General features: G+C 49.8%; 1 protein-coding gene across 1 annotated transcript in view; it reads left to right on the top strand.

The window, feature by feature from the left end:
• Positions 1-27,575, top strand: part of LOC127046814 (neuronal acetylcholine receptor subunit alpha-7-like) — a 103,440-nt gene that overhangs the window by 49,890 nt on the left and 25,975 nt on the right. The window contains exons 3-8 of the mRNA XM_050944371.1: positions 4,272-4,316; positions 5,981-6,090; positions 7,429-7,508; positions 9,069-9,236; positions 16,555-16,749; positions 18,478-18,564. Of these exons, the coding sequence (XP_050800328.1) occupies positions 4,272-4,316; positions 5,981-6,090; positions 7,429-7,508; positions 9,069-9,236; positions 16,555-16,749; positions 18,478-18,564 (685 nt within the window). The remainder of the gene's footprint in view (positions 1-4,271; positions 4,317-5,980; positions 6,091-7,428; positions 7,509-9,068; positions 9,237-16,554; positions 16,750-18,477; positions 18,565-27,575) is intronic.

Raw genomic sequence — 27,575 nt, 5'->3', positions numbered from 1 at the left:
GGCAGATGGCTACAGTAAAATACTGAGGAACAGGTATGTTAGCCCCAGGCTAAACAAATCCCTAGGACTATGGTAACCAAATGGCAGTTGCTCCAGGTTAATCAAGGCACCTGGGGCCAATTAAGATCTTTCTAGAAGGCAGTGGAGACAGCTACATTGATTAGAACTCCTGCAGCCAATCAAGGCAGGCTAATCAGGACACCTGGGTTTAAAAAGGAGCTCACTCCAGTCAGACAGGGAGAAACCAGAGGAGAGGAAGTGCATGTGAGGAGCTGGGAGCAAGAGGCTCAAGGAGCTGAGACTGACAGGGTGTGCTACTGGAGGATTGAGGAATTATCAGACAATCAAGCATTATCAGACATCAGGAGGAAGGTCCTGTGGTGAGGATGAGGAAGGTGTTTGGAGGAGGCCATGGGGAAGTAGCCAAAGGAGTTGTAGCTGTCATGCAGCTGTTACAGGAAGCACTATAGGCAGCTGCAATCCACAGGGCCCCGGGCTGGAACCCGGAGTAGGGGGCGGGCCCGGGTTCCCTCCCAAACCTCCCAACTCCTGATCAGACACAGGAGGAGTTGACCCAGACTGTGGGTTCCACCAGGGGGGAAGATCACTGAGGTGAGCAAATCTGCCAATAAGTGCGGGACCCACCAAGGTAAAGGAGGAACTTTGTCACAGCCAACACAATAACTCCACCCTCACAAGAGGCACAGGGCTTACCTACATAGACACTGCATTACTTGTGTCGCCTGTTGGCTGTCAGCTCCCACTGGGGCTGACAGCTGGAGCCAGGGGTGAAAGTAACTTACAGGACTTACCGGTACTGCCGGAGTCCTCATGAGGGTGTGACCTCTCCCAGAAGAGGCGGGTCTTCTCAAGATTTAAAGGCCCTGGGGCACCAGCTGTGGCTGGGAGACCCAGGGCCTTTAAATCAAACAGCGGCTCCCAGCTGAATGGGTGGCTGGAGGCCCCCAGGGCTCAGGGACAAATTAAAGGGCCCATGGCTCTGGTGGCCAGCGGGAACCCCGAGCTTTGCACCTGCCGCTGAGGGGAGCCCCGAGCCCTTTAAATCCTGGCCCCAGCCTGGCCGCCAGAGCCGTGGCCGGGATTCAAAGGGCTCTGGGCTGCCCACAGCCCTGGGGAGCTCTGAGCCCTTTAAATCCTGGCCCCAGCCCGGCCGCCAGAGCTGCGGCCGGGATTTAAAGGGCTCTGGGCTGCCTGCAGCTGCGGGCAGCCCAGAGCCCTTTCAATTGCCACCATGGAAGCTCGTGCGGTCCAGCATGGCGTACTGGCTCTTGCCGGTACACCATATCAGACTGGACCAGACCGGCTTACTTTCACCTCTGGCTGGAGCCCTGCCCCCCACACCCTGATGCTGGTAACCTGAGCTGTCAGCAGGGTTCACAGCTGCCCCCATGCACAGGGCTCACCTTCGCCCTGCTGACAACTCGGGCTGTCAGCTCTGGGCGTGGGGACCAGCAGCTGTGAGCCGGTGGCCGGCTGACAACTTAGGCTGTCAGATCCCAGGCTGCTGGGCTCCAGCTATCACAATGCCTCACAATGCCCCACACAGTTCAGTCAGTGAAAACTCTCATAGTGAGGACGTGCACCACAGACAGAAGGAGCACAGTGTGGATGTGAACCACTACTTTTGTTACTGCAGTGGCTGCAGGTCAATTTAATTTTGTAGTGTAGACAAGCCTTTACCCTGTGACAGTTTGAATCAAACCAGAGGTTTGGGCTTTTGAAAAAGTTTCTGAACTTGTTGGGGAACAAATAGCTTGGACTAGAAACAACACAGCTGACTAGTTCCTTTGGCCCCTGGGAGGGCTGAGGCTTTCAACTAGTTTGGGGAAAACCAGAGAGTTCATAGCGGGTTGGTTCACTAAGTATTTGGAAGCCATGAGGACTTTGTATAAAAGACCACAGGGTACAGACCGCACCTCCTTTTTATGCTTCCCGACTTGTGTTCATGGGATGAAGTTACAAGAGGAGAGATACCCACTGGGATCAGTTATCCTACAGAGAAAATAGGGGGCAAGGATACCATTGGTTTCAGATTTAATACTCCCAGTGCTTAAGCATATCTGTGGCCTACACAGGACCAGAAAGAGCCACCAGGGCTAACAATCTCTTCAGTTTGCTCCACAGACTCCCAGACCCAATGGGCTTGTGGATCCTCATCTTGATGGCCACCCCTGGCTGAGATCACAGAGAAGCCACAGCACCTGCAGAGTGTTTATATCTCCACACGAGCAGAGGGCAGCTGAAGCATCTGCCTAGCTGGGAGCTGCTGGGTGTTGAGAATTTTTAAAAATTGGACATTTCATTGAGGCACCTAAGTGGGAGCTGAATTCTTTTGAAAACCTGGCATCTTATCTTAGTCATTAATGTCTGCAAAGGAACTTAATCGACTTGGAATGAAATCCTGGCCCCACTAAATTCAATGGAGCCAAAATGTCACCCTTTGTCTTAATGAAGTTGCATCTGGGAATTATTCATATATTTCAATTCAAAGTGTTAGCTATTATGGCCTGTTCACCCCCAGCACTTACCAGCCTGATGGATTTTGTGCGGGGTCCCGGGGCTCTTTGATCATTGCAGTCCAAGTCCAATGTGCTATAGCTCACAAGATTTACCAGGATATTCCACAGTAGCTTTATTCAACGCCACTTACTGAACCGCAGGCATCTCAGGCCCATTACTTTCTCCGTCTCCTTTGCATTGTAGTGAATCCATCTGTTCTCTCAGCTAGCTTTGTGCTTACTGCTTCTCCTTTGCTAGCAAAGAACGAGAGCAAAGGGCACACAACAAAAACGATTCATTCCTAGTACAAAAGAAGGGGAGGTTTTAGGTCAAAATGATCATTTGCCCAGCCTATCAGCACAAGAGAATAGAAAGCATGCTGCCCACATGGCCAGTCCCTGTGCAGGTGGCAGGGAGAAAAGCAGGTTCTACAGGCTGCTGGTCTCCATCCTGTGCTGGTTGGCTAAGAATGATGCGAAATGGGAGGGGCCTTGGATCTGCCACACCCTCCCTCGATGCATGGCCAGCAGAGCTAGTTCAGAGTGGGGAGCAAGGAGAGCACAGGGATGAGTCCCAATTTCTCCCAGTCTTTCCTTGCACTGCTTTTGGTGCATCCCAGCTACCCCTTGCATAGAAAGAGGTACTAAGTGACAATGGAGCCCTTAGCAGCCACTCCTTGTTCTTGCAAACTGTGCAGTTCACAGCGGAGTTTGAAAAGATACCGCATGCCTGCATAAGTGCCAGCAGAGGCTGTGGGTGGCCACAGATTTGCTTAAGCACTGGGAGTATTAAGTGTGAAATCAATGGTACCCTTGCCTCCTATATGCAAACGGAGAAAAGTATGGATGTGTCGGAGGGGGTATGGGCTTGTGTGTCCTGCCCATGCGAATGAGGTGCTTAGCTGTATGTTCCTCTCTGTGATATGAGCCCACAAATTGGTAGTTGTGCAGCCATGTTCTTGGCCTGCTGGATGAGCTCGAGCAATCCACTTGACCTCTCTGTGCCTTAGTCACCCCATCTGTAAAATGGGGTCATGGCACTTCTCTCTTTTGCAAAGCACGTTGAGATCTGTAGCTGAAATGCACTAGGTATTGTCATTATGGATAGAAAATTGGATTCCAGGGTGATCGGTAGCCTGCTTAGAGTTGTGTTTAGACACACAGAGCTCCACATGTGTTCTCCATAGCGTCCTCTTGATAAACACCATTTTCACAGTTTGCTGACATGCCCTAACTTCTGCTCAAGACCAGTATTTTCTATATAAATGTCAATGATGTAACTTTAAGATGGGTCTTGGGAATCTATTCACGATTCGTCTGTAGCTACAATAATGACAGCGTTAATCCTCTCCAGTTACTGCATGTCACAGAGTCTGTAGTTTATTTTACCACAGCCATCTAATTAAAATGAAAATCTCTGATAGCTTTTGTAGAGAATAAATGTCTTAAAATAAAATAATGGCCACAGTAAATTATTTTCATTGCTGATGTTGATGAATTATAATGAGTGCTGAATTTTCATAGATTTGTTTTTAAGGCCAGAAGGAACTATTATAATCATTTAGTCTGATCTTCTGCATCACATGGGTCAGAGATTTCACCCAGTAACTCCAGCATCGAGTCCATAATCTGTGACTGCAATATTTGCATTCATTTATCCTGAGAGTTGGGTTTGGGTTTGATTGTGTGGGGAAAGAACCCATAATATTTTCTTGGACTCATTAGGTTTTCTTCTTTTTTTTTTTTTTGAAGGATGAGAAGAACCAGGTGCTGATAACGAACGCTTGGCTACAGATGGTGAGTAACTTTGCATCAGCACTGAACACACCTTGTTGTAAAAGGAAGTTACTGAATATGATCCCTTGGCAGAAGCACTGTCTGTCATCTTCTATACTGGGACACAAGCAAACTGAGCTCTTGGAAATATGGTGAAGATGGAATGGGGCAGGATTTCCAAAGCAGCATACAGGAGGGAGGTGCCCAACCCTGACCAGCTTTCAATGGGAGTTGGCCCTCTGAAAATCCCAGTTCTCACTTCCTTTCAGATCCAAAAATGAAGTGATTGGTCATATTAAGTCCTGTTGTAACTCTGATGATCTCAGTGAAGTTGGTTCAATGAGCCTTAAGGCACAGATGTTAATAAATGAGGCTCTAAACATGTTTTCGGCATTGAAATTGGAGGGCTGGTTTTCAGAGGCTGCAGATTCCACTGACATCAATGACTGGGATTTCCAAAGGTGCCTCAAATCCTAATGAAGCTGCACATCTTGCTTTCTTAAACTCCTTTGATCATCCCAGAGAGTGTCTAAATATGGACTTAAAGGCCTAACTGTAGGATCCAGGGGAAATTTCCAAGAGTGCCTAAGGAACTTAGAAGCATATGTCCCATTGCAAATCAATGGGACAGACTCCTAAACCACTTAGGCACTTTTGGAAATCTCCTTCCCTCCCTTTTTTTTTTAATTTCCCTTATTATCTGCCCTATATAACAAGCCATGGCGCCCAGGTTGTGGTCTTCGCAGATAGCATAGGATAAGTGAGTCAGTCTGCAATTAAATGCATACAAGGAAAGGTCAGATAACAATGCCCAGGGATGACAACAACTCCTGAATTAATGTTCCAGTGTAGGATTAACATTGCTGTGTGGGAGGAGGTATCATTTATTCTTATGCAATACAAACCTGAGCTTCTGCTTTATTTGTGGTCACTGGAGCTGGCTCGTCAACGCTAAAAGATCACAGGAGAGACGAATGATTGAACTAACTCTAACATTACCTTAGAAACCAAATACATTATCGGAATGGAGCAAATGATCCTTCTGCTTGTCCCCCAGCTACATTGTAGTTTATGGTCTGAGCGATCTTGGTTATAAAAAAAAGAATAACCTAAACTATTCCAACCTATACTTTTACACTACTGCCATGCTATCATTTTCATACCCTCTTGTGTGCTTATACTTTGGACAGGAGAACCTAGATACTCTGTAGTCTTCAGTCAAGAATTTGTACTGATCCCAAAGTTCAGCAAAAATCCAAATCTGGTATTTTTTGGGGGAAGGGGAAAATCTCATAAACAATCATTTTGGAGTACGGATTGCAATTGTACGCTTGCCAGGCCAGGTCCTCAGTTGGTGTAAGTCAGCATCCACCAATGGAATAGGAAATAAATATTTCCGTATAGATTTTTCTAAACAACAAATATGTTAAAATATAATAGTCCAAATGTTGTCATTACACTGCGAGCCCCTCAGTGCACACACCTGTCTTTGTCATTGTCATCACTTGTTATTAACCCCAGAACAGTCATGATTATGTTATCGTTGCTCTTGCTAATATTCATTATCTTCCCATGGCACCCAAATGTGCCAGGCACCTTCCAAACATACAGGGAAACAGTCCTTTGCCCTGTGATCCTATGTTGTAGAAATGATAAATAACATTTGTGTCTATATTTTCCTATAGTCCTGGACTGACGTTTACTTGTCTTGGGATCAGTCTGCATACCCAGGCGTCCAGAACTTACGATTTCCCGCTGACCAGATATGGGTGCCAGACATTCTTCTGTATAACAGGTACAGAAGGTTTATAAGTACTCAGACAAACACTGAGTCAGTTTATCCCCTAGTGTAAATCAGCATAGCTCCATTGACTTCAGCTGAGGATCAGGTTTATGGCCTCCAAACAATGGAAACAAATCCAGATAAGTGCTGCAGTACAGTGAAGAGTCTAGATGGAAGCACAGAGTTATCTTAACAATGCTTGTAAAATAGAAATGGCTTGAGGCCGTTGGCCATGGTCTGAATAATGAAAGATTAAGTTACAATTACTTATCTTGTGCTAATGTAAATAATTATGCTGGTTTCATTTGATGTTTGTGCTTTTGTAGTCTTCTGGTACAGTCTTGTGGAAAATTAGATGATGTTAGCATTTAAAAATATCACAATTACATATAGCTAAAAGACTACACATGGGGACCAACAAACCCCAGGAAACTCGATAGAAATAGTCCTACTAGCTTCACTGGGAGTTGAATCAGGCCCTAAGATAGTAAGATAATTATGAAGTGACCTTCAGTTCAGAGGGAGTGCAGGACAGTGCCAGCATGGGAAAGTCTGAGAGAGCCATTTTGAAGACATGTTGTATAAAATATCAAGATCTGAAGGGTTGGATTGTTTTATTCAGTTTGGATAAGTATCCAGCAATCTGGAAGCTTTCACAAACCTCAGCTAACTCCTGAAATTATAGAGCTCCAACCCGCAAGGTCTGCACACAACATTGTGCCTATTATTACTATTGGTATCTCTGTAGCACCTCGGAGCCCAGCCATTAACCAGGGCCCCACTGCTCTAGGTGCTCTACAAACACAGAACAAAAAGCCCCTATAAGCTTACAGTCCAGATCCCTGGGCACCCACAAAGACCTGCCACTATGTCATCTGAGCCCTGGCCGTTCATCGCTGGCCCAAGCTCCTGCTATGCTAGCACCTACTACCTCCACCCTGAGTAAGGTGCCACTGGGCCAGAGGCTATGAAGGGCCCAGGGCCCCATGATTGTCTCCTATTGTCACAGCCTTGGTATCAAAGGCGCTGCACTCTTCTGAAAATCAGGCCATTTCAGTGAGTTGCCTAAATGGGAGCTGAGCTCCTTGCAGCATCTCTCCCTCGTGACTGGGGCCGTCTGGGGGTCCAGCCAGCCAGCTAGCTGAGCGATGGATCCTTTGTCCAACGGACCCAAATCTTGACAGAAGATCCAAGCTCAGTTTGGAGTGAGCTAGAGATTCCAACTAATGCTATTTTACAATGTTTACTCACCTGTCCCTAATCCACTATTCAGAAATTAATGATCCTTACCTCACTGTTCACCACATTTTGAATTCAAGGGCCTGTGGGGGGTTTTATGTTGTGTTTTAGTGCAGATGAACGATTCGATGCCACGTTTCACACGAATGTGTTGGTGAATTATTCTGGAGCTTGTCAATACATTCCTCCAGGTAGGAGACTGATCTTGTTTGTTGGTTTAAATCAATTTACTTTAATAGCATAAATCAATTTTCCTATTTAGAGAATTAATTGTATCAGTTTAAAAGCAGATCTGGATGAGAAGCTCTGTGCACTCTATGCTGTGGGACAGACTTCTGAAAGAATTCAGTTTCTATTTTAGGCCCCTAAATACAGGCCAGATATTGAAAAGTGTTCAGCATCCGGTGGCTCCCACTGTGACAAAAAGATTTAGCACCATTCAATGCTGAACCTTTTGATGATCCGGCAGAAACACAGGCACCTAAGGAATTTTTACTGCAAAAACTTAGATGGCAATGAGTTTACAAGACTATTGGGTTCTGCAGCAGCTGAGCAGGATTGTATTAATTTCACAAGGGTCCAGTTCTGGGATTTAGGTGCTTAAAGAGGCCGTCAAGCATCTAAGTCTCTTTGTGAGTCTCAGCCTATCTGCTTATGTCACTTCAGTGGCACCACTCCTGTGGTATCTGAGCACCTCATAGCCTTTAGTGGGCTTACTCTCACAGCCCCCGTGAGGCAGGGCACTGCTGTCATCCCTGTTTTAGAGACGAGGAACTGGAGCACAAAGAGACTAAGCGACTTGCCAGCGTCCTACAGGAAGACTGTGGTAGAGCAAAGATGTGAGCCCTGATCGGTGGCGTCCCAGGCTGGTGCCCTGACCACTGGGAAGAGGAAATTCACTGCAGCCAACTGAAATTTAATGATTCTCAGTCCCAGAGCAGGGATACGTGGGATTCTGTTAGCTTAACTGCAAGGCCATTGTGTAGACAGGCACAGATTGGTATAATGGGGTAGGATCACCCAGCAAGCTTCCCAGGGCATCTCCACACTGCATCTGGGAGTGAGTCCCCCAGCCTAAGTTCACAAATTAGTGCACATGGGGCTCGCATGAGTGCACTAAAAATAGCTGTGCAGACAGTGCTTTGACATTGCAACTTGGGCTGTCAGTCCAATCCTCACATCCAACCACATCCCAGGCTTGAGAGCCCCAGCCTCAGCCCCAGCTATTTTTAAGTGCACTAGGATGATCTAGGGTGGGAGGCTTGCACCAGACACAGTGTAGACATACCCCTAGAGAACATACATGAGGGAAGACTGGTGATATGGCCCAAGGAGAATAAGCATGGCAAAGAAAACAAAGGGGTAAAAAGTCAGGAATTTGTATGTTTGTTGATATCTCCTGAGCTGTTTTCTCTGCTGGTGTATGTCAGTGCAGCAAGACTGAACTCAACACGGTGTGCACCCATTTACACCTGGAGAGAATTTGGCCCCTATCTCTTTGGAAACACTGCATCAGAGGGGTCTCTCAAGAATGTAACTGAAAAAGGAAAGTCATTTGGCTCAGGAAATCGTAAGTGCTGTTAGTGGAACAGTTCGATTAGAAATTCTAATCAGAGTCTGCTCAGCTGGATTGAATCTAATTGTAGAGAGAGGCCTGACAGTTCCACAGGATCTCAGCACAATGTCATTTCATTTTGCATTTGCCCTTCAGACCTCAGATGTCTGTTTCTCCCTCTAACGTCTATTCTCAGGCATTTTGAAGAGCACATGTTACATTGACGTCCGCTGGTTCCCCTTCGATGTGCAAAAATGCAATTTGAAATTTGGTTCATGGACCCACAATGGCTGGCTGCTTGATCTGCAGATGCTTGAAGCTGATATTTCCAATTACATATCAAATGGAGAATGGGATTTAGTGGGTAAGTTGGCTCGCTTAGAAAACTAAATGAGTTGAAACTTTAAGGCAAAATGAATACATAAGAATGACGGCTCTTATCTGGACATTTGAAGTACAGGTATTGAAAGCTCCTCTTTGAAAAGCAATAGAAATTTCACAATTGGACTGCAGACTATGTTTCAAGTGTTTTCTTTCTTGTCCAGCGAGTTAACTAAAGCTACATTAGGGAGCCTGTGGGTATGCTGCTGTGGGCTCTGATAACTTATGAAATTCTACTGACGTCAATACGTGCAGGGGCTCAGCACAGAACTTGGATCTCTGGGACGTCTACGTGCATAGTGAACATCCAATCACATTTCTGCAACCTATTTAGCCTAAAGGGGATTAGGTTAGAAAGTCTGATCTCAGCAGGAACTGTTGCAAACCCCCAACCCATATACCCAGAGCCTGGTCTACACGTCAAACTTGGGTTGACATCCCTACAGCAACATGGGTCTGAAAATTCCACAGCTCTGCGTGCCCTGGCTACACCAACCTAACCCCCAGTGTAGATGCAGCTATGTCAACAGAAGTCTGTTTCTGTTGACCTAGCTATGCACACTTGGGGAGGTGGAGTTCCTATATCAACAGAAAAAACCCTTCTGTCATTGTAGTCTGCGTCTACACTATGGGGTTAGAGACACACAGCTGTGGTGCTGTAGTAGCTATACTGCTGTAGCGCCATGAGTGTAGACATGTCCCAGGACAGCAAAGTCTCTATTCAGTAAAGTCAGTAGTCTCCCCTCCGCTACATCAGGTCAATACATTCCAAACATTCTTTCTACTGCTCCAGAAGAAAACTGTACTTTTAAAAAGCTGATGCTTCTCACAAACTCCGTTCTTAGACCTGGCTTCTTCAGACCTGATTCAATCTCACTTATTCAGGTGTAAATGGGGAGCAAAGCCACTGAGGTCAGAGTAATGCCAGTATAAAAACAGACTAAGCGAGAGCAGAATCAAGCTCTTTCATCTCTAAGGTGTGTTAGCTTTATGCCCAGTAGAGATGTCAAGTTCAGCCCCAGAGGAGGAAAGTCCTGAGTTTCTTTACAGAGTTTCTACCAGCCATTTCAGGAAGCAGCACAGAAAATGTGCGTATATAACCCACACCCATTCTGTGTTGCTCTGTCTGCATCTAGGGGTGGAGTGGGCCCCATATAGAACTTGATTAGCTTGCTGCAGCATGAGCTTGGTTACATGTGGCCCTTCCCATAGCTGGAGGCTGGCAGCTGCAATGTGAAGTCTGAAGGCAGGGTATCTCAGAGGAGAGAAACTAATGGGAACCAGCAGGATTCTATTTTCAGGACTCCACTGGGAGGGGAAAACCCCAAAGGTTCATCCCACTCAGTGCTGCACTGGTTTTCAAATACTCCTCTACAGGTTTTTGAGCTCACGGGAGTGCCCCGTTTGGTTATTTCTGGCTTGAAATCCTGCCTTCAACAAGCATCGCTGAGGAACACATTTGGTCTTTGAGTTGCCTGCACTTGTTCCTGCAGGCCTGGATGGAATTGTGTCAGCTCTCGCATCACTCTGACGGTGGCCAATGCAATAATGGGGTTAGATAAGCAGCCTGCCTAACACGACCAGGGCCTTCTCTTCTAAAGAAAGCCCCTTCTCTGTGTCAACCTGACACACTGGTGCTACACATTGCACACATTACGGTGGATCAGACCTGTTGACCATTAAGCACCAAAGCAAAAAAGTGAACAGTGAAGGAAGAGAAGATCCAGAAAATACAACCAGAGGAGAAAAAGGTGATGGGCACTGAGTCTGTGCTGCCGCTGTAGACATTGTCAACAGTCTACTGCACACTGGGTGTAACGGACAACTATTGAAAGCCAGCCTGGCGTACTGTCTCCAGACATCACAGTCACTAAGGGTGGGGAAGACAAACTGCAGATACCCATTTCCGTTCCCTGCCCCCCAAGCACTCCCTTGGAGATAGAGTTGTCTCTGTGGCCACCACACCTGTTTCTCCTTCATCCAGGTCCCTTTAAGAACTCCTCTCTTTAACTCCCCCTCATAGGCTTTCCCTGGCTAAGGTGCTACAGGAATCAAACGTGCTCCTGAGAGCTGCCCCTTCCAAGAGCCCCAGCCCCAGCGCCACAGTCTCCTCTTCCCTCCGTTTCCTGTCTCTAATAGTCTCAGCTACTGTCTCCAAAACACCCCTCGCCAGGGCCGTCCTTAGCCATAGGCAGAACAGGCAGCTGCCTAGAGCACCACTAGGTCTGGGGGCACCGCTCTGCTGGGAGCCCGGACAGACGGGAAGCAGTGGACCATGTAAGAGCAGGGCTGCTGGGTCCTAGAGAGAGCTGAATGTAGCACAGTCTGAGGGAGGGGATTGGCTGCTGGGGTCTCTGGGAAGGGGTGGGGGAAGGAACTCACCTGTAGAGTGACCAGATGTCCTGATTTTATAGGGATAGTCCCGATTTTGGGGTCTTTTTCTTATATAGGCTCCTATTCCCGCCCACCTCCATCCTGATTTTTCACATTTGCTGTCTGGTCACCCTAGGTGGGGGTAATTGGTGCCTATATAAGACAAAGGCCCAAATATTGGGACTGGCCCTATAAAATCAGGACATCTGGATCTGGTCACTCTAGCTGGGGAGCGCGTCTCTCCCCCGGGCTGGCAGTGATCCATCTCACCCGAGGGGAGCTGCGCAGGGCAGGATGAACTGCTGTGGCTCCATGGGTGCCCCGTCCCTGGGATCAGATGCTGTGCTAACTTCACCATGGTCCGGGGTGCTGGTGGTGGTGCTCATTGGTGTGTGATCAGACCTGTTGCCACTCTGCACCCCAAGAGGTGGATTTTGGGGTCCTGCAATTTTCCATCTATCTCCCCCTCCACTGCAGCTGTTAGACCAGCAGGCTGGGGGGTGAGTCAAGCATGAAAGCAGAACTGTGTTGCCATTTAGATTGTCATTTAACAAATTTGTTCGCCAAAAATGCTTGCTAACAATCCTGAATTCAATTTCAATATTCTTTTTAAATCAATATCTTAGCCAAAAACAGAAAATTAAGTTGTTGACAATTATTTGTGACAAGTTTGGTATGGAGAAGGGAGTGGGCCAGTTTTCATCAGAGAAACAAAAAATGTTGACTGACTTTCCTATATCCCTGTTACTGCTAAATAGAACCTCCAACAACTGTAATATGCTCATCTCCTTACTAGTGTATAGAGCAGGGGTTGGCAACCTACGGCACACGTGCCAAAAGTGGCACGCAAGCTGATTTTTGATGGCAGGCAGTGGTGGGCTGAGCAGCTCAGCCCGCCGGTGCTCTGGGGTTCCACCTGCTGCCCCATTGCCACCTGGTGTCCCGGCTGCTGGCCTCACTCAGCAGCCACTGCTGTCCTGGGGACCCCCAAGGAACCCCAGGCTGGCAGCGGGCTGAGCAGGTCGGCGGCTGATACCCTGACTGAGCCACTCAACCCGCTGTCAGCCTGGGTTTCCATTCATTTAGCTGGTAGGTGGGCTCAGCTGGACTAAATTCAATGAAACAGGAAAACAAGAGCAACTAATGACAAAGTGCAAGAACCTAGAGCAGTGGTCCCCAACCTTTTTTGTCTGGCGGGTGCCAGACGAAGGACCATGGCAATGGATGAGCATCCGCCGAAATGCCGCCGAAATTCGGCGGCATTTCAGTGGTGACGTCTCTGGATGCTGCTGCTTGTGGGCGGCAAGTGGCATTGCTGCTGAAATGCTGCCGAATTTTGGTGGCATTTCGGTGGATGCTTGTCCACCGGCCAGTACACAGGTGCACCGGAGGCCCCTGTGGGCACCATGGCACCCTCGGGCACCGCGTTGGGGACTCCTGACCTAGAGAGCCTCCTGAAGCATGGCGATCATTTTGATTTAAATGGACTTGAACTGTATGAAGAATTGAGTACACTGTCATCAATGCTGCCACATACAAAATCGATGATGGACACTGTGCAGTTTATTCATACCAGCAAACTTGTTGACATATATCCTAATGTGTATGTTGCCACTCATATTCTACTGACAATTCCTGTCACAGTATCATCAGGAGAACAGAGTTTCTCAAAACTAAAGCTCATTAAAAACTATCTCCACTCTACAAGGAGTCAGGAACACTTGACTGGTCTTGCTGTTCTTGCAGTCGAACAAGACATCATTTTGTCTTTGTCATGCAATGACATTATTACTGATTTTGCAGCCAAAAAAGCCAGAAAGATTGCTTTTAATTAAAAACAAAAACTTGTTTCAATACCTCTTCATAGAAATTTCCAATAAAATGTTAACAAATTAAAAAAATTACATTATTTGCATCATTCTGTCAAATCAGAATTTTTTCTAAATTGTGCTACTTCGTTAGTGCTAGTCCATCAGCATTACAGTATGCTTAACTACTTTAAACTGGTTTTAATAACATGCATGTGGCAAGTTTTCCAATAATGTAAGCTTGTTTGTGTTGCTAAGAGCAAGACAGGCACAGGGGCAACAGTTTAATAATCCCGTCTAGGGCACCATAAATCCTAAAAATGGCCCTGCCCCTCGCCTGTGGCTTCCTGCTGCCTTTCAGACTGGAAATCACCTAATTCCTCTCAGATGGGGCTCAGCTCATAATCAGAATTGGCATAGCCCCAGGCGCTCCAGCCCATGGGCAAGCCACCATGTTCAAGCAGGCATCTTTCCGGTTCAGTCAAAGTCTGACCTGGGTTCCTCTTGTGAGCAAACCAGACAAACACAAAACAGGGGAAAGAGCGAAAGAACAGCAAATGCTAGGACATGGCAGCATCTGTCACATTTGCAGTTCAGCTGCTAGAAAATTAGAGGCACAGTCTACAGCCTAACCCAGTTAGTGACTAGGTGACTCTAATCATCCTGCAGCCAGTCAGAGGGTAAATCTCCTCTTACCAAGGCTGGGATGCTCAGAACTGCTTGTAGCTTGTCACAGCAAATTGTTGCAAAGTTAGATTTCCCTGGCTGGCTAAGCAGGCTTCTTGTTAAATAGAAGGTAAGAAGAGCGATCAAAAAGAGAGAGAGAGAGAGAAAGAGAGAGAAGGCCACTGTGGGGTTGGGAGTAGCAGGAACTTTACATTCCCATCTCCAAGGTACTGAAAACACAGCCATGGAGGTGCTGCTGATGTGGCCTGGGCTACCTTAACTCTGCATTTTTGTCCTTTGACTTTTCCAGTTTTCCTTAATTAAAAACAAAGCCACTGAATTTCCTGACTTTGAGAGTCTGTTTTCTAAAAACAAAACATAGAAACATCAGCTAAGGCTCTCTCCATCTTCCCTTCAACTTACCTGTCTTTACATTCTTAGCTGTCGTGTCACAGAATGGGTGCGTCTCAGAATCATCTTGGAATTTTCAGTTCTCTCTTACAAAAGTCACTGTGACATTTCAATGCATATTATAGGTCCTGTTTACAGAAGGGGGCCAGCAGGTCCCAATGGGAACAAAGGAGAATCCCCCCACACCCTTCTGAAATTCTGGCCCTTATCATTCTAAGAAGTGGGCTGAATGGTCCTCCACAAACCGCACTGAGAGCACTTGTGGGGGTGTACTGGCATGCTAATAAGTGGATCAGACTTCAGAGATGGTACAGGGTGTGCGTGAAATCTCATGGTGCTCTCCATTTCACACAAACCAGATCAGGTTACATTAAAATTAACCAGGCCACCTTTCCAAAAAACAAAGACACCAATTCTCATGGGGTTCCTAAGGCAAACTGTTTTCCAGATGAATTTCAGAAAATGTGCAGTTTTCCAGCTCTGATCTTCCACATCGCCATAGCTGAATGCCTGTCCGAGGGCTACCAAACCTTCCTAAAATATCTGCCCCCCGTCCCCCATCAGTCAGGGTGGCGCAGAAGAAATTTCAGCTGGATCTGTTGAGTTTTGCCAGCACTGGGGGGAAGGAACTTATAAAAGACAGTGAGTTACGACCTTAACTGCAAAAACTACCATCTGTCTAACACTGGGTTTTTCCTGCTGAAGAGAACTCAGCTGTGAAAAACTGGCTGAATGTACGAAGGACGAGTCTGCTGTAATTCAACTGCAATATGTTTTCCATTAATGAGTTAGTGTGGCAGGGACTGCTAAGCCAGCCCTCTGTCACTCCAGCTCCAGTTAAGGGAGGTGAATTGGAGCTGGCTAGAAACATCTGTACCTGATTGACAAAGGGGAAACAGCAGCCAGCCTAATTAGCCCGGGGCTGCACAAAAGCCTCAGAGGAAGGAAGCCAGGGGGCAGATGGAAAAGGGGGAAGCCAGACGGTGGATATGTATCTCTCCTACCTGTAGAGGCTGGGAAGTCCTTCAGAGTGAAGCCCCCGTGCCGTATATGGCGGGAGGGTGGTGGGATTACACCTTGTAAATAAACTGCACCGGTGACTGCTGAGCCAGAAGATCTCGGAGTGATTTTTGGAGCAGAGCAGAGGCTGGACCAAGGGGGGCCCTGCTATGCCCTGTTCCAGTTATATTGTTTCCAAAAATAAAAATTGAAAACCAATAAGTCAGCTCAGAATAATGATTATATTTGCAAATCCTGTAGTCACTACATGGACACAGTGAGCAAAGTGACAGGGAAACAATCTTTTTATATTTCTAGAGCTCCTTTATCTCAAAGCGCTTTAGGACATAAGAATCATTGCTCTACTGCATACAGTAGGAGTGGAGGGAGCCAGCCTGCAGAAGTCGTACTGCACAGTAGTGGAAGAAGGGAAGTTTTGACCAAGAACTTTGGAGCAAACCAAAAAGAGTCGTGGGATCCTTAATAGCTCCACAGCACAGAACATACCTATGTTTTTAATGTCTCATGCACATACTTCATTCTAATAACTTGCTTTACCTTAAAAACATAAAGGTGCCTGTTGGGATTTGAACCTACAGTTTGAGCATTTTGGCAGTTGGTAAGCTAGAGGTTTACATCACTGAACTAGTTCTAGTGATAGGAAAGCAGCAACTTGAGAGGCAGTGTGGCCTGGTGATGGGCGTCCAGGTTCTATTCTTGACTCTGCCACTGACCTTTTGTGTGACCCTTCACACAAGTCACTTCACCTCTCTTTCCCCATCCCTTTGTCTATTTAGACTGTAAGCTCTTTGGGGAAGGGGCTGTCTCTTACCATATGTACAGCTTCTAGCACCATAGGGCCCTCTCTCTGAGGCCCCTAGGTGCTACAGGAATTCATGTACTAACAATGATCTAAGCAGAATGCCTTTGAACATTGGGTCCGATGCTCAGAGGCATGAAGTGTTGACTCAGAGTTGAGAGCTACACAGCTCCAGATATCAGGCCAACCGCAGTTCTCTCCACCTGTGGTTTCCTCCTGCACAGCTGTCCCAGGGAAGAGGAACGAGCTGTACTACGAGTGCTGTAAAGAACCATATCCAGATGTGACGTACACTGTAACCATGCGCCGGCGCACCCTCTACTACGGCCTGAACTTACTGATTCCCTGTGTGCTTATATCTGGCTTGGCATTGCTTGTGTTCCTGTTGCCTGCTGACTCGGGAGAGAAGATCTCTTTGGGTAAGGAAAATTAATTCCTCAGCTCTTCCTAAAGATGTGGCATAAAAGGGAGGGTAAAAAAGCTCAGCCTACTATAGACCTTGGCTAGGTGGGGAGAGATAGCTCAGTGGTTTGAGCATTGGCCTGCTAAACCCAGGGTGGTGAGCTCAACCCTTGAGGGGATCATTTAGGGAACTGGGGTAAAAATCTGTCTGGGGATTGGTCCTGTGAGCAGGGGGTAGGACTAGATGACTTCCTGAGGTCCCTTCCAAAGCTGAGATTCTATGATTCTAGTGGGGAGCCCACTCAAAGCTGCAGACACTGTAGCAAGACAGCTTTCTTGAGGAACTGTCACTCACATTAGTGAGCACTGACCGCAGGTAGCCCTATTGATTCGGCACTATGTAAGTTCAGCCATTTGTACTGAGCTGAGCAAGGTGGTGATACAACTTCCTGCTGATATTAGGTATTAATAAGTGGCTGGCCTTGATTTGGATTATTCTCTGGCTCCGTGCTTTGACAAATGAATGCGATTTACTAGGGCTGCAGGATAGAGTTAGACATCTCCACTGGACTAGGTGGAACAGTGGGTTACGGCAACTGTCTCTTTCTTCTGAAGCCTGGCGTTCATAGCCAAGTCACAAGGCCAGAGAAAGCAGGTCTTGGGGGTAGGCCAGGGCACATGCATGGAGAGGTTGAAAGCAACAAAAGCTTCCTGAGATGAACGGTGATTACACATGGCTAAAAGGGACTGAGCCACCAAGCTAGGAAACAAAGGTTGTGACATCTGGGTCTGTCTAGGGGATGTTAAAAGAGTATTTGAACAAAGCTCCAGAGCTCTAAGGACCCAACCGTGATACTTTGCTCATGGAGAATAGTGCCTCACTCTACAAGGAGACCCACTGGTCCTGGGGGGCTACTCATGGAGGAACATATGACAATAGGAATAAGGGGTCAGAATCCAGATTAGGGTGGGAGTTTCAAAAGTGCTCAGCATTCTCTGCCACAATTGACATCCATGGTCAAAACCCATGGACATTAATGGGAGCAGAGATGGGCCACCGTGGAGTGCTGTTCAGAATCCCAGCTGTAGTTAGTAGATGGACCTTCTCTGGCCTGCGTTCTGCAGGAGCTCACACTAGGTGCTCCTAATGGATTCTTCTGGTCTTAAAATCCAGTCTCATCTATGAAACATGATAAATTCTGGGGCAATGACAGACCGGGTGGAACTCTGAGACCACTTTGAGACCTGCGGTTTGTTGGAGGAAGGAGTCTGAATTTGTCTCCCTTGGGTGTACTGGTGAGAAGCTAAGAAGCATGGTTACCTGCACAGTGGAGAGCTGGGATTCGAGGAGTCTAGAATAAAGAGAGCTAGAGTAGGCAGAGCAAGAGGAAATGGTGGAGTTCAGAGTGGAAGAGTCAAGGCAACAAGGTGCATGGGCAAGGTGGCAGTGATTGTGTTCAGCAGCTTTGCAATGCAGGAGGGAGAGAGCTCTGGCTCAAGGGTTATTGGCAGCCAAGGCAAATAGGAAAACTGGATAGAAGGGGCACAGAGAGATGAAGATGCACTGGAGGATGCATCTTGCCCAGCAGAGGCTCTTCTCTTGGAGACACAGAAGTGGAGATGAACTGGAGACGGACTTGCTTAGCTAGTGACCAGGCCGGGGTTTTATTTCATACCCAAGATGTTAGTGGAATGGCCACACCAGTTCAGCAACGGTTATACTCATCCTTTCTTTTCCATCCCAGGCATCACTGTCCTGCTGTCCCTGACAGTGTTCATGCTGCTTGTGGCGGAGATCATGCCTGCCACCTCGGATTCCGTCCCTCTAATAGGTACGTGCGTTTTCCATGTTACCTGCACCCAGGGCTGTGAGCTTGCTTCCCAGGCTGTTTTGGAATGGCTCCATGTCGCGGCTGGAGACTCCCTGGTCAGTAGTGCATGGGGCAAGGCACTTGTTCAGGCCATACAAGCAATGCACACGTGGAAAACCAGCTTCACGTGTAAAGGTTTGTGTGAGGGGAACAGAAGGGCCTGGAAAATACTGAATCAGCAGGTAACTGACCTGGGGGTTAACACTCAATATGGGGTTTGGGAGGTGAAGCACAAGGGCTTTATGATGTTCCTAGAACCCCAAGATACAGGTATAGGGTGGGATTTTCAGATGCATTCAGCCTAGGCCTAACTCAGTGCTAGTGAACCCAGGGGGAAAATCCTCATTGCCTTCAATGGGAACAGAGTTGGCCAGCGCTGAGCACTTCTGAAAATCCCATCCCTAGCCATCTACCTCGAAATGTCACTGTCTGAGCGGCAATTCCCTCTCCTCTTCCCTGTGAGTGGCCCTCCAGCCTTCACTCAGCACCCTGCACTAGCCCCTCCCTACCCACCTTCCCCCTCTGCTCTCCTTTGCCCTTCTCCTAAAGATGCCAATCACAATTAAAAGGAATACTGGGAAAACCCAACTGCATTACTGACGCATTTTCAACACGCTGAGTGAATGGGCCAAATTAGCACCTCGGTTGCCGCCACTGCAGCTTGTTGCTCTCCTCTGGACTTTCTCCAATTTATCCACATCTTTCCTGAAACGGAGTGCCCTGAACTGGGCACAGTACTCCAGCTGAGGCCTTATCAGCACAGAGTAGAGTAGAAGAATTACTTCTCGTGTCTTGCGTACAACACTCCTGCTAATGCATCCCAGAATGATGTTCAATCTGCAACAGTGTTACATTGTTGACTCTTATTTAATTTGTGATCCACTATAACCCCCAGATCCTTTTGTGCAGTGCTCCTTCCTAGGCAGTCATTGCCCATTTTGTATTTGGGCAATTGATTATTCCTTCCTAAGTGCAATACTTTGCATTTCTCCTCATTCATGCACAACACAAGGTACTGTGCATAAGTGTATGTCTACACTGGGTGGGGGGGAAGGTGTGTTCTTACCTCAGGTTAAGGTGGTAGTGAACACACTGCAGCTCCGCTTTTAATGTGGGTTAGCAGGTCAAGTTCTGCTTCAGGCAGCCCTATAGGCATTACCTTGAGCGGCTAACCTGAGCTGATGTTTTCCCTGCTATTTTAACCCAAGAGAACTGAGGCACAGGAGGGCTAAGTGATTTGCCCAAGGCCACACAGGAAGTCTGCAGCAGAGCCAAGAACTGAACCCAGAAAACCTAAATCTCAACCCAGTGCTTTCATCACCTTCCTTTCTAATATATTCTTTTGGGAGAGTCAAATGACACAGAAGATGAGGGAGTCATTCTTATTCCTCTAGAGAAATTGAGTTGTCAGGAGAAATTGACTGCTTGCTCTTGGGCACATCGGTAGTAATACCAATAAGCTTGCAGGTTAGGATGCCGGTTGAATTTCTTCAACCTCACCAAGGCCCAGTGAAAGGGAAAAGCTCAACTTGTAGGGTACATCTTCACTGCATTAAACACCTGAGCCTGGCCCATGCCAGCTGACTCAGGCTCCCAAGGCTCAGGCTCGAGTCTGGGCCCTAGGACCCTGCAAACATCTACACCACAATTAACCTCTTAGCCCAAGCCAGCGGGCACAGGCCAGCCGTGGGTGACTAATCGCAGTGTAGACATACCCAAAGTTACTTTGGAAGTCAGATGCACAGCAGGCTACAGAAAAGTTAAGTAGCCACTGTGAATTATGTATTAATGATATTGAAGTCATGCCTGCAGGCTCCAATTAAGATTGTGGCCCCACTGAGCTAGGCATGTTGATGACGCCCATGTTCATCCTGAGGGAGAGAAAGCAGGCGATCACAAACATGCCAGACACTTGCTCTATGTCACATGTACCAGCGAACAACGAAGGCCTTGCAAAGACTCCATAGTATGCAAATTCAGCTGCACTCATTCCAGGTGGCTTGAGGTAGCACACATGATGATCACTCCTGTTGGAAATACTATGGAAGCATTAGAGAGTATGCTCCCTGAAGAGTTTGTTTCAGATCATGGCCCTCCATTTGTTTCAGAGGAATTTAAAATAGTCTATAGGAGAAACTCAGGGATGAACACGAGATCAGCTGCTGATCAGACTGCATTGCGTAAAGACAAGAGGTGTCAGGGTATCATAGGTCCCACTGAGAGACAGCTGTTTCATAAACCCCAGCTATGAGGTATGTGCGATTTGTGCAGGCCAGAGTTAACAAAAGAATTGGATGACAATCTTAAGGACTCTCAGCATGTGCTCCCCAACAATTGCGCAGTTGAGGAGGCTATTGTCTGTAGGACCCCTGCCTCGTGTGTTGCAGAAGTTGGAAGGTATGTAGTGAATGAGGCAGGGGACAGCAGGAAGAGAAATGACGGTCTCATGGTTAGGGCAGTTTAATGTGACCCTGGTGAACTGGAGTCTATCCCTGTCTCTGCCACAAGATTACTGTGTGATTCTGGGCATGTCACTTAAACCAAAACGATCCTCATTTTCTGGGTTACGCAGGGGTCTGAATGGCAGAAGAGCTGAGGGCTCACATCTGCAACTGAAGTTAAAGGGAGCCGTGCTTTGAACGTGTGAACTGCTATATAGACTGCTACGTACTCAGAACAATCAGATCCCAGGTGTCTCAAATTAGGTACCAAAAATTAGTGGATATTTTCGACCTATATCTCTGTGCCATTGTTCCCGTCTGTACAAGGGTGATACCACCATCCCTGGACTTCACAGGGGTGTTGTGAAGATAACTTTAGTCCTGTTTGTGAAGCACTCCGGTACCGTAGTGATGAGCACCGCACAGAAGCCTCTGAGACAATTAATCACTCTGTCTTTGGAGCAGGGTTTGAATAGCGCGCAGAGAACAAAGCCTGGGGCCATACATTGAACCACCAGGAGAAAACAAAATACTGTCCAGCCTGTACACTGACTTCTTGAAAACATAGTATTTGATTGTGTAATTAAAGACAGTATCATAATTCATACACACAAAGGGGCTGAATCAAGCCTGCACAGGCAAAAGACGGTTACTCACCTTTGTAACTGTTGTTCTTCGAGATGTGTTGCTCACATCCATTCCAGTTAGGTGTGCGCGCCGCTCGTGCACGCTCGTCGGAAATTTTTTACCCTAGCAACTCCAGTGGGCCGGCAGTTCGCCCCCTAGAGTGGCGCCGCCATGGCACCCGATATATACCCCTGCCGGCCCACCCGCTCCTCAGTTCCTTCTTGCCGGCTACTCCGACAGTGGGGAAGGAGGGCGGGTGTGGAATGGATGTGAGCAACACATCTCGAAGAACAACAGTTACAAAGGTGAGTAACCGTCTTTTCTTCTTCGAGTGATTGCTCACATCCATTCCAGTTAGGTGAATCCCAAGCCATACCTAGGCGGTGGGGTCGGAGTGAGAAGTCGCGGCATGGAGCACTGCAGATCCGAAGGCCGCGTCCTCTCTTGACTGCTGGACCAGGGCGTAGTGGGAAGCAAAGGTGTGGACCGATGACCAGGTCGCTGCCCGACAGATTTCCTGGATGGGCACACGGGCGAGGAAAGCCAGCGACGATGCCTGCACCCTGGTAGAATGCGCAGTCACACGGCCCGTAGGAACGTGGGCCAGCTCATAGCAGGTCCTGATACAGTATGTTACCCATGAGGATAACCTCTGCGAGGAAATGGGAAGCCCCTTCATGCGGTCCGCTACTGCCACGAAAAGCTGGGGGGATTTGCGGAATGGTTTGGTCCTCTCCACATAGAACGCGAGAGCCCTACGGACATCAAGCGAGTGGAGTTGTTGCTCCCTGCCTGAAGAATGAGGTTTCGGGAAAAAAACCGGGAGGAATATCTCTTGGTTGACGTGGAAGGCTGAGACCACCTTGGGGAGAAAGGCAGGGTGTGGCCTCAGCTGCACCTTATCTTTATGGAAGACTGTATACGGGGGGTCTACCGTGAGAGCCCGGAGTTCCGATACCCGTCTAGCTGAGGTAATAGCTACTAGAAAGGCAGTCTTCCAAGAAAGATAGAGTAGGGAGCAAGTAGCTAACGGCTCGAAGGGGGGCCCCATGAGCCGAGACAACACCAGGTTAAGATCCCAGGTCGGGGCAGGGAGTCGGACGTTAGGGTATAGACGTTCCAGCCCCTTCAGGAATCTAGTCACCGTCGGGTGAGAAAAAACGGAGCGGCCATCCCCACCCGGGTGAAAGGTGGAGATAGCCGCCAGGTGGACCCGCAGGGACGATATCGCCAGGCCCTGTTGTTTGAGGGACCAAATATAGTCCAAAATATTGGCCACCGAAACTTCCATCGGGAGGAGACCCTTCTCCACGCACCAACAGGAGAAACGCTTCCACTTGGCCGAGTACGTCGCTCTAGTGGAAGGTTTCCTGCTGCCCAAGAGTACCTCACGTACCGGGGTGGAGCAGCGCAACTCTGAACTGGTCAGCCACGCAGGAGCCACGCTGCTAGGTGCAGCGACTGGAGGTCCGGGTGACAGAGAGTTCCGTGGTCCTGGGTGATCAGGTCCGGGTGAAGGGGCAGGGGAACTGGGTCGGCTATGGCCAGGTCCAGCAACATGGGGTACCAATGTTGCCTGGGCCATGCCGGGGCTACCATGATCACGCGGGCCCTGTCCCTGCGCACCTTCAGAAGGACCCTGTGGACCAGCGGGAACGGGGGGAACGCGTAGAACAAGTGGGTCGTCCACGGAATAAGGAAGGCGTCCGCTAGAGACCCGGGTTCCCGGCCCTGAAAGGAGCAGAACGCCTGGCATTTCCTGTTCCCCCTGGACGCGAAGAGGTCCACGCGGGGACAACCCCACCTCTGGAAGATCGAGAGGGCGACGTCCGGGCGAAGGGACCACTCATGCGAGAGGAAGGATCTGCTCAGGCGGTCCGCCAGCGTGTTCCGTACTCCGGGGAGGAAGGAAGCCGTGAGGTGAATGGAGTGGGCTATACAAAAGTCCCAGAGTCGCATCGCCTCGTGACATAGGGGAGAGGATCTGGTGCCGCCCTGCTTGTTGATATAGTACATGGTCGTCGTGTTGTCAGTAAATACCGCGACACAACGACCCCGAAGCTGGTGACAGAACGTTTGACAAGCAAGGCGGACCGCTCTTAACTCCCGCATGTTGATGTGTAGCTCCACCTCCTGTGGGGACCACAGGCCCTGTGTCCTCAGGGTTCCCAGGTGGGCCCCCCAGCCGAGATCTGAGGCATCCGTCGTTAGGGACACCGAGAGCTGGGGTGGGTGGAATGGGAGCCCCGCACACACAACGGACTGGTCTAGCCACCAACTGAGAGAATCCAACACCCCCTGGGGGATTGTGATCAGCATGTCTAGTGATTGCTTTGCCGGCCGGTAATGTGCGATGAGCCAAGACTGGAGGGGCCTCATGCGGAGCCGTGCATACCCGGTCACAAATGTGCAGGCTGCCATATGGCCTAACAGGGTTAGACATGTCCGTATCGATGTCAGGGGGGCTGCCAGCAAGCGCTGAACGATCGCCGAGAACGACTGGAACCTTGGCAACTGCAGAAGGGCCCTGGCCACGGTGGAGTCCAGAACGGCCCCAATGAACTCCACCCTCTGCGAGGGGAGCAGGGTGGACTTGTCCACGTTGATCATGAGGCCCAAGGTAGCAAACAGGCCGGTGATCCTGCGGACGTGGCTGCAGACCTGCAGCTCCGACGTGCCCCGAATTAACCAATCGTCGAGGTAAGGGAACACGTGAATGCGACTGCGCCGAAGATGTGCCACAACGACGGCCATGCATTTTGTGAATACCCTCGGAGCCGTAGAAAGGCCAAATGGGAGGACTGCAAATTGGTAGTGAAGGCGGCCAACCACAAATCGAAGGAAACGTCTGTGGTGTGGCCATATGGCAATATGAAAATAAGCGTCCTGCATGTCGAGGGCGGCATACCAGTCTCCAGGATCCAGGGATGGGATAATGGTCCCCAGGGATACCATGCGGAACTTCAACTTCACTAGATATTTGTTGAGCTCTCGCAGGTCGAGGATAGGCCTGAGGCCTCCCTTGGCCTTGGGGATCAGAAAGTAGTGGGAATAAAACCCCTTGCCTTTCTCGTTTTCCGGAACCGCCTCTATAGCTCCTTTGTTGAGGAGCGTCTGTACCTCCTGCCGAAGGAATTGCTCGTGAGAGGGGTCCCTGAAGAGGGACGAGGATGGGGGGCGGGAGGGAGGAAATGATACAAACTGCAGACGGTATCCCGTCTGCACCGTGCGTAAGACCCAGCGGTTGGATGTTATCCGGGACCACGCCTGGAGGAAAAACGAAAGGCGGTTGGAAAACGGGGGGGAAGGATCCATGTGGGATACTGGTATTACGCCCTCGGGCGCACCTTCAAAATGAAGATTTGGGTCCAGGTGGGGCTTTAGAGGAGCCTTGGTTTTGCCCCCCTTGATTGCCCGACGGCCTGCGCCTGCCATTTCTGCCGCGGCGCCTATTAAGGTCCTGCCGCTGGCGGAACTGGGGGTATGGCCGACGCTGCTGCTGTTGCTGCGGCCGGAAGGGTCTGCGTTGCATCCCAGGCGTGTGCATACCAAGGGAGTGCATAATGACCCGATTGTCCTTAAGACTTTTCAGTCTGGAGTCTGTCTTCTCTGAGAACAGGCCCTGGCCTTCGAACGGGAGGTCCTGGATGGTGTATTGGAGCTCCGGTGGAAGGCCAGAAACCTGAAGCCAGGAGATGCGGCGCATCGTCACCCCCGAGGCGAGGGTACGGGCAGCCGAGTCTGCAGCGTCCAAGGAGGCCTGCAACGAGGTTCGTGCAACCTTCTTGCCCTCGTCAAGAATCGCCGCAAATTCTTGACGCGTCTCTTGTGGCAGCAGCTCTTTGAACTTGTCCGCTGCCACCCAAGAGTTAAATGCGTAGCGGCTAGAAGGGCTTGCTGATTGGAAACCCTGAGCTGAAGGGCCCCAGCCGAATAAACCTTGCGGCCGAGGAGGTCCATACGCCTGGCCTCCTTGGATTTGGGGGCTGGGGCTTCCTGTTCGTGACGCTCCCTCTCGTTCACCGACTGTACCACCAGGGAACATGGTGTCGGGTGAATATGGAGGTACTCATAGCCCTTGGAGGGGGCCATGTACTTCCTTTCGACGCCCCTTGCAGTAGGGGGGATGGAGGCCGGCGATTGCCAGATCGTATTGGCGTTGGCTTGGATCGTCCGAATGAAGGGTAGGGCGACCCTGGTGGGAGCATCGGAGGAGAGGATGCTGACGACGGGGTCCTCGATCTCAGAGACCTCCTCAGCTTGCAGGCTCAGATTCTGTGCTACGCGCCTGAGGAGGTCCTGATGTGCCCTGAGATCTAGCGGAGGAGGGCTATTAGAGGAAGTGCCAGTCACCGCCTCATCAGGAGAAGAGGATGAGGAGACCCCTGGCAAGAGAGTGTTCAGCGGGGGGTCCGCCTCAGCCCTCGCCTCTGGCTCAGGAGGGAGATCAGGGTCCTGTTGCTTTGACCTGTCCTCCCCGTCCGGGGAGGGAGGGGGGCGAGACAACGACGCCTCCGGCGCCCTGTGCTCTGCCGTTGCAGGCCTAGGAGGAAGCTGTTGGGGGCCCTGGGCTTGATGGTACGCCCAGGGTGTCCAGAACCCCCACTGCTGCGGACCCTGGTCCTGTTGCGGAGGGTCTTGAAAAAGAGCCGCTTGTCTGTCAGTGCCCAGCGCGTATACGCTGTCCGCCTGCGATGACACCGACAGCTGTCTGGAAGGCCATGGAGGGGCCGACCGCGGCTGGTAAGAGTCTCCGCGTTCTGGCGCCAAAGATGTTCTCGGTGCCGGGGACCGGTACCGGGAGTCATACCGGTGCCGGGATCGGGACCGGGTTCTGTCTTGGACTCGGTGCCGGGATCGGGACCGGTACCGACCGCTGCCTCGGTGCCGGGATCGGGACCGGGACCTGCCACCGACGTGGTGTCGGGAGGTCGACCGGGACCGGGACCTGCCACCAGCTCGGTGCAGGGAGGTCGACCGGTGCGCTGATCGACGGCGGGACTGGCTCCTAGAGTCCCGGTGCCGGTATCGGCGGCTGGAACCAGACCGTGACCGTCTGGAGGCCGATCGGTGCCGCGAGTACGACCGGTACCGCCGAGGGGAGCGGTGCCGGGACTGCGAGCGGCGGCGGGATCTTGAGCGACCATGGTGTCAGGACCTCAACCGCGAGCGTGAGTCCCGAGACGGCGCTGTCATCATAGGTTTGCCCCTGGACGCTACCCGCACCGGAGGTACCGGGGGTGGAGGCTGAGTTGACTCAGTCAGGGCAATGAGGTCCCGTGCCAAGGCGAAGGTCTCTGGAGTCGATGGGACCAATAGCTCAACCCCAGATCTTATGGGGGAGCTCGGCAGGACCGGACTCGAAGGACCCACAGGGCCCGGAGTCGACGGTGCCGGTAGCGCTGCGGCAGATGTCGATGCCGGGCGCTCCACTCGAGTCTGCCTGGATGGAGTTGCAGACTTCGAGGGTCTTGCTTCTGCACCCGGTGCCGGGGAAGGTCGGTGCCGGGGAGTCTTTCCGGTGCCGGCGCGATCCGGTGCCGGTGTCGAGATGACGGCCTGTGAAGCTGCCGGGTCGAGTGCCGCTTCCATGAGGAGAGTCCTAAGTCTCTGGTCTCTCTCCTTCTTTGTTCTAGGCTTAAAAGCCTTGCAAATGCAGCACTTGTCCGACCTGTGCGATTCCCCCAGGCACTTTAGACACGCGTCGTGAGGGTCGCTGGTCGGCATCGGCTTCTTACAGGCCGCACATTGCTTGAAGCCCGGCGAACCAGGCATGAGCCCGGTGCCGGGTGCCGGGAAGGGCTACGGCCCAAACCGGCTAACGACTATCTACAATATTATTTACACTATTAACTATATAACTAACTACACTTAACTACTAACTATCAACCGTAGAACAAGGAG

Source organism: Gopherus flavomarginatus, chromosome 3, assembly GCF_025201925.1.
Source record: "Gopherus flavomarginatus isolate rGopFla2 chromosome 3, rGopFla2.mat.asm, whole genome shotgun sequence".
NCBI classification, from domain to species: domain Eukaryota; kingdom Metazoa; phylum Chordata; order Testudines; family Testudinidae; genus Gopherus; species Gopherus flavomarginatus.
The sequence above is the reverse complement of the archived record's forward strand: the minus strand, read 5'-3'. Positions and strand labels throughout refer to the sequence as shown.